Genomic DNA, 6823 nt, shown 5'->3' on the forward strand with positions numbered 1-6823 from the left:
CTTCTCCACTGGTCACTGATGGAGACTCGAGTGCAGAACTGTTTGTGGTGATTGTAGTGTTAAAGCTATCACAGCATAACTGTTCATATGAACTGAGGTCCAGAGCATCTTTATGGTGTTTAAGAGGTACCGTCCTCAGTAATCTCAATGATCTTTAGTCTGCACCATGTGGGACATCCTCAGCAGCAGCATGTGACCTCCAACTGATGAGAACGCCAACCAGAAGTAGAACATCAGGATGGATCAGGCAGGTCCGGAGAGCAGAAGGGGTCAGGATCACTGGCATCTCATGAGTATCATGTGCAGCTCGACAGAAAGAGAGAGAGAGAGAGAAATGATTAAGTATGCTTTATTGTCCTATAATGGTTAGGGACCATGTATTTTATGTGAGTGAAAGCAGGGACTCCGGCAAGACTAGCTATAACATCATAACTAAAAGGGAGATCCAGAAGGGAACACAGACATGAGGACTCCCTGGGACATAATGCAGCCAGACACTCCACCATCAACACACCTGGGTGAAGGTGTGAAAGTGTGTGTGTGTGTGTGTGTGTAGGGGGGGTTGACAGCATCCAAACATCTCAGTTCATCAGAACACTCTATACCTGTGAGCCTCTAGATCTGCTCCTTTATCTAAGAAAAAAACTTCACAAAATGCTTGCGTAAACAAATACCTTTTAAGCCTAGACTTAAACACTGAGACTGTGTCTGAGTCCCGAACACTAATAGGAACACTGGTCCATAACTGTGGGCCTTTGTAAGAGAAAGCTGTAGCCTTCACTATTCCAGGTACCAAAAAATATCCTGCACCTTTTGATGGAAGTAGGCGTGGCGGATCACAAAAGACCAAAAGTTCTCTCAGGTACTGTGGTGCGAGACCATTCAGTGCTTTATAGATCAATAACAGTATTTTATAATCAATGTGAAATTTCACTGGGAGTCAATGCAGTGTGGATAAGATCGGGGTGATGTGGTCGTATCACTTGATACACTGACGTACAGTGAGACACTTTGAGACAGTGAGACACTTACATACAGTGAGACACAGACACTTACAGTGAGACACATTGAGACAGTGAGACACTTACATACAGTGAGACACACTGAGACAGTGAGAAACTTACAGTGTATGAGAAACATCAAGCATTGGTTCAGTGTGTGAACATATCTGATCCCTGAACCCATTCGAGTGTTTTACTGTCAGAGGCCTGAAATGTGAAAAAGAGATGAAATTTAATTCCCTAAAAATGGCCTCCAGCCAAAACACGATTATGACATCATCAGTGAAGAACCCGAGAGTAAAGAGTATCATGATGATGTTACAGGATTTTCCCCTCACTCGACCAGTACATCCAGTTTGAGGCAAAACCAAAACCACACACTGTTTTTTTGTCTTTATTTCATTCCTTATTCAGAATTTTCAACAGTTCTTTAACAATCACTGCTAATTTATTTCTTTATAATAAATCACTTCTTAACAAATGTGAACACATCTTCACTGAAAAATAATAAACTGCAATTATATTTACCGAGAAAATAACATTAAACTGTAAAAAGTAATAATGAGAGGACCATACTCTGTACCTATACTCATACCAGCTGTGTGTGTGTGTGTGTGTGTGTGTGTGTGGTGTTATATTTATTCTTCTGTCAGTGTTTAAGTCTGAAGCTGAGTTTGAGTGTGAAAGTTTTCTGAAGCAGTTTTAAATCTTCACCTCTGCATTAGTTACTTTTTCCGTTTTCCCATTTCTCGTGTTTACAGCTACTTTAATTCTCCAAAGAGACGAATGTGATGTGAACGTTGTTTTACAGCGGCAAACATGTAAAGGAACAGGAAAAGTTCAGTGTTGATCAGCTGAGATGTTTTTGTGTCAGGTATGAGCTTTTAATTGAGATTTGTAATTGAGGGTTTTGAAATCAGACCCTCTAGCTGGTCTGTTTCCCCCACTCTGTATAAATTCCTCTCTCTCTGCTCTGTGTCATTTGAAATGAAATAAAAATAATTGCTAAAATAAAAGCATGACAATGTAAGATGTTTGTGTTTAACTGGATGTGAGTTTTTATTTGCTTTTCTATGTCATGTTTTCAGAAACAAAACTTGGGTTGGACGTGGCATATGGTGTCTTCTGTGCATTTTTCTCTGTTTGTGGTGGACGCAGATTTCCCACAGTCCTTTTGGAATATTCGTAAATGCTCCTAACAAAGGCGTCTCTGGTGTTCTGCGTCTTCCTGAATAAGATAATGTAACACTTTGGGAGGAAGTGGCAGCTCAAGACAGCATAGCTGGAGATCAGGATGACAATCATCTCCACAGCTGGGAGGTATTTCCCCCTTGTGTTGACGTATGTCGGGATGAAAATGATCCATGCGATGAGGTAGGTGAGCATACCAAATGTGATGAATTTTGCCTCATTGTATTTCTGTGGAAGCTTGCGTCCTTGGAAAGCAAAGACAAAACACACGAGTGCTAGCAATGCGACGTAGCCCAGCATCACTCCAAATGCCACATATGAACCCTCATCACACTCCTCCAGGATACTCCTGAGAAACACGGTAGATGTCATCTTAGGGCTTTTCAGGATCAGCCAGCATGCACAGGTCACACCCTGCAATGCCACACACATGCTCACAATAGTGTAGGGCTTATAGAGGCGATGGAGCAGCTGTTTTAGAATCAGGTTCATGTGGAATGCCAGCAGGATCTTCAGAGATTTGACCAGGATGCAGGACACACACACAGTGAAACTGAGGCCATAAAGAACCTGACGCACTTTACACTGCAGAGCCGTCGGCTTTCCCACGAACAGCACAGCACTTGCGAAGCTTCCACTCAGAGACACCAGGATTAACTGACACAACGAGCCGCCAGCTGCCTTCACCACTGGAGAACCTCGGTGCTGCAAGAAAAGAACCGATACAGCAAAAACCACAACCACACCGAGAACTGAGAGAGAGACCAGCACCACAGCAAAGGGGTCACTCCAGGAGAAAAACTCCACCTCCTTCTTCTTACACACTGAACTGCCTGACTCCGCCCACTCACTGTTCACGTCACAGCTGTAGCATTGATCCATGTCTGAAAAACCAACAACCCCCCCCCACCCCGCCCCACACACACACACACACACACACACACACACACACACACACACACAGAATAAATAGATATTTTAGTGGAAAAAATACAGGGTTAAAGGGGTGTGTGTATGTGTGTGTGTGTGTTACCTGTGTTGTTGGTGTACTGATTCTCTGCACAGTCGATACACTCATAACAGCAGGTGTATTGACCTTCAGCACTTTTTTTAAACTGTCCCGGTTCACAACTGTTTGAGCATTTAGACACCAAACTCTGATCCAAAACACACAGCGAGAATTGAGAATGAGACAGATTCTCCATACACATAGACAGTAATGAGAGTAAGACAGATTCTGCATAAAGAGAGACAGTAATGAGAGTAAGACAGATTCTGCATACACAAGGACAGTAATGAGAGTAAGACAGATTCTGCATACAGTGAGAGAGTAATGAGAGTAAGACATATTCTTCATACAGAAAAGTGAGAGTGAGACTGGCTCAGACAGGCAGAGAGACAGACAGGTTTCAGTGTGAATAATGACCAGTGTTAAGGTGGTGGTGTTCAGGCTGCTGTCTGACAGCTGATAGTGAGATACGACATTCAGCGTCTCCACGTTTCCTCCATCAGTGTTCCACAGAGAGACGTCATAGCCGAGGTTAATGTCTCCATCCTCGTTAAACTCATAGAAGACGCCATCCAACTCGAAGCTTCTGGTCCTTAACGCAGACAACAGCTGCAACATCACCAAGGTAATCAGCCCAAGATAATAGCAACAACAATAACAACTACTACTACTACTACTAATAAATAATAATAATAATAATATTAATAATAATGTTACACCAGTGTAAATCTGGGTGAAAGTCTAAGTCTCCACCCAAAATTTGCTTTAATCTGTATATCAGACGCTGAGATTCAGATAAACATTGGATTCTCTTTAGCATTGTGATGACATATCAGTATGCGTGTGATCGGGAAATTTAAAAGGACATTCTGCTCGGCACATCCTGAAACTAAGTTGAATATGATCAGCCAATTATAAACCGGGCCAATAGTTTAGGAAAATGAGCTAATCTAGCTACCCTAATCAGCTATCAAAACCTGACACTGCACCAGTGTTTGCCAGCTAACTGCTTATTTTAACTTGTGTATTTTTTACAGCAGTAAGCAGTAAGTTATCTGATGTTTAGTCGCCAAATTTGCGTACTGAATTACCTCTTGGTGTATTACAGGTCCTGAAGCCATGCAGTCGTTTTTGCAGATGAGCGCCACTGCCTGAGCGATCGCGTTCACCGCCATCTGAACGCTGAACACCACGCCCACCTGAGCACTTGCTATCAGCTTATCTGCACTGGTAGAAACCACTGCATTCACTGTCTCACTTGCATTCACTGAGGTTGCAAAAGAGGAATAAAACTCTTTGAGAAATGAGTTGTTCCTCTGAACTTCACTGTTCAGTTCTAAACGTTTTACAAATTCCTCAAAGTTTGTGATGTTTTTGTTTTTGAATGAAAAGCCCAGCACCCATCCAACACGCTCCAGCTGCTCCGGACTGAGCACATCTCCCGCCATGGACCAGTTATCACTTGCGATCCAGAGACGCTGGTCTGCGCTGAGCTCCATCAGCAAACTAAACACACTCTTCATGTGCTCTGGTTTGGCGAACGACACGATGACTCTCACCTTTGGGTTTGTATGGATGGTGTGAACAGTGTGAGTGATTGTGGCCTCCAGCTTGTGTTTATTGCTCAGAGAGTCAGGGAGGATTTCTGTGAAGGCCACACAGATGCCGGCTTTAGTTGCCTGAGAAACAAAACTGTCCAAAGCAGCACGTCCGTAGTCTCCATCCGTGGTCAGGAAACCCACCCAGGTCCACTTCCTCTCACTCAGGAGCTGAACCATGGCACTCGTCTGGTGCACGTCACTTGGGACGGTGCGCAAAAAACCCGGGAAACGACTCTTATCACTCAAAATGTCTGCTGTGGAAGCGTAACTTATCTGCACAATGGACACAAAAAACTGTTTTTGTCAGAAAAATCAAAACATGGAATAGACAGATAAATATATAGACAGACAGACAGACAGATAGATAGTTAGATAGATAGATAGATAGATAGAGACAGACGGAGTAGGAGAACCTGAGGTATGAGCTGCAGGTTGAGCTCTCTTGCCACAGCAATGGACGTCTCAGAATGGTACGCGCCAATCACTGCGTTTACGGGCCGGACGTATTGGGATGTGTCTGTTCCAGATGTGCAGTCGCCAGTAAAATCCTTGGTGGCTCTGAGCGCGGTGGTGACGTCTGAACATGTGTCGTGGATGTGATATCCAAGAGTTATGCCCAGGTGTGTTAATGCAGGTGAGAGGTTTGCAGTTTCCACTGCTTGGATCATGGCCAGGGAATGAGCCAGACCGGCCGGACTCAGGCTGCAGAAACACAAAGATATCTTCAACTCTGCTATCTTCAGCTCAAAAATTATTGCCACCATGGTAAAGATGAGCAAAATTGTTATGGTTGTGGTTAATTAGCTTTAATGTCACACTAAACGAGAAATCTAACATTTTATTTAAGTACATTTATTCTAATTGCATAAATAGAGCTTGATTCTGTGGTTAATAAACAATTTCTGTGTGGATTGGATGTATGTTTGGATCATTGTTCTGCAACCACAACCAGTTGTAACTTTCTACTTTAAAGTCACGGAGTATGTTATTTCATTCAGCGTGTTCTCAGGATCTCAGGGACTTTGCAGGGAAAACAGCTCCACATCATCACAGACACTCCATCAGACTTAACAGTGCAGATTAAATTACAAATGTGTAAATGAGAAATGTGTGTGTGTGTGTGTGTGTGTGTGTGTGTGTGTGTGTGTGTGTGTATGTGTGTATTACTCACATGGTGCAGGCAGTCTGGAGATCAGAGAAGTTACCTGGCTGCTCCACTACGGTGTGGATGGGAAAAAGTCCCCCGATGATGATATTCCCGGGAGCAAACACTCCAATACGTTTGGCCACATTTAAAGACGCAAGGTTTAAAATCATGAGCAACATCAACCGTGTTATCTTCATTATTATCAGTGTGTCTCACACACACACACACACACACACACACACACTCCACTCTGTACTGTCTCACTGCCTTGAATGACTTGTTTCATGGTTGCTTAAGCACTTATAGTCATCATTTACACACACACACACACACACACACACACACACACACACACACACACACACACACACACACACACACACACCGTATCCAAACCCCTCCCCTCGTGTAATTGCCTTCAAGCATACAGATTTTCTTTCTGGTTTCTGTCTTTGTTACTGAAGATTTCAGACTTGTGAATGTGACGTTCCACTCGACTGTAAAAAGCCAGAACTCTCACACACTCACTTTCAGTAAACACTTTATCCTCATCAAGGTGGCGTTGTATCCGGAGTTTATCCCAGGAACACCGAGCATGAAGTAGGAATACACCCTGATGGTCACGATAGTCCATTACCATGCAAACACATGTTCACACCTAGGAGCACATTTTTGGGAGGAAACCTGAGAACTCAAAGGAAACTCCCACGTACACGAGGAGAACATGTGAAACCACACCACAACACTGTAATTATTACATTTTATGGAATATCAGTAGAGTGATTTACCCTGAGTGACCACGGTAGTTACGGTGTCACGGAAAGGAATGTGGAAGGGCAGATGGTGGTAGAAGAGGATGGAAATTGAAGTGGTG

The 6823-nt window shown here is 43.4% G+C and overlaps 1 protein-coding gene across 1 annotated transcript; it reads right to left on the minus strand.

The window, feature by feature from the left end:
* Window positions 1-1179: 1179 nt before the first annotated feature.
* Window positions 1180-6227, minus strand: gprc6a (G protein-coupled receptor, class C, group 6, member A). The gene is made up of 6 exons (XM_017495093.3): window positions 5974-6227; window positions 5216-5504; window positions 4293-5075; window positions 3619-3810; window positions 3226-3349; window positions 1180-3076 (listed from the first exon to the last, which is right to left on the minus strand). Exons 1-6 carry the CDS (start codon window positions 6144-6146, stop codon window positions 2073-2075), a joined length of 2565 nt encoding a protein of 854 aa, XP_017350582.2. The 5' UTR covers window positions 6147-6227; the 3' UTR covers window positions 1180-2072.
* Window positions 6228-6823: the final 596 nt, after the last annotated feature.

The sequence above is a fragment of the Ictalurus punctatus genome, chromosome 20 (assembly GCF_001660625.3).
Source record: "Ictalurus punctatus breed USDA103 chromosome 20, Coco_2.0, whole genome shotgun sequence".
Lineage (NCBI taxonomy): Eukaryota > Metazoa > Chordata > Actinopteri > Siluriformes > Ictaluridae > Ictalurus > Ictalurus punctatus.

Excerpts from the sequence above, each read along its gene's own strand:
- gprc6a (XM_017495093.3), bottom strand. The coding sequence starts at position 6,146 with ATGAAGATAACACGGTTGATGTTGCTCATGATTTTAAACCTTGCGTCT. Across the intron at positions 5,076-5,215 it reads ACCTGCAGCTCATACCTCAG|ATAAGTTACGCTTCCACAGC; the intron begins GTTCTCCTACTC and ends TCCATTGTGCAG. Across the intron at positions 3,077-3,225 it reads TCAGTACACCAACAACACAG|ACATGGATCAATGCTACAGC; the intron begins GTAACACACACA and ends TTGGTTTTTCAG.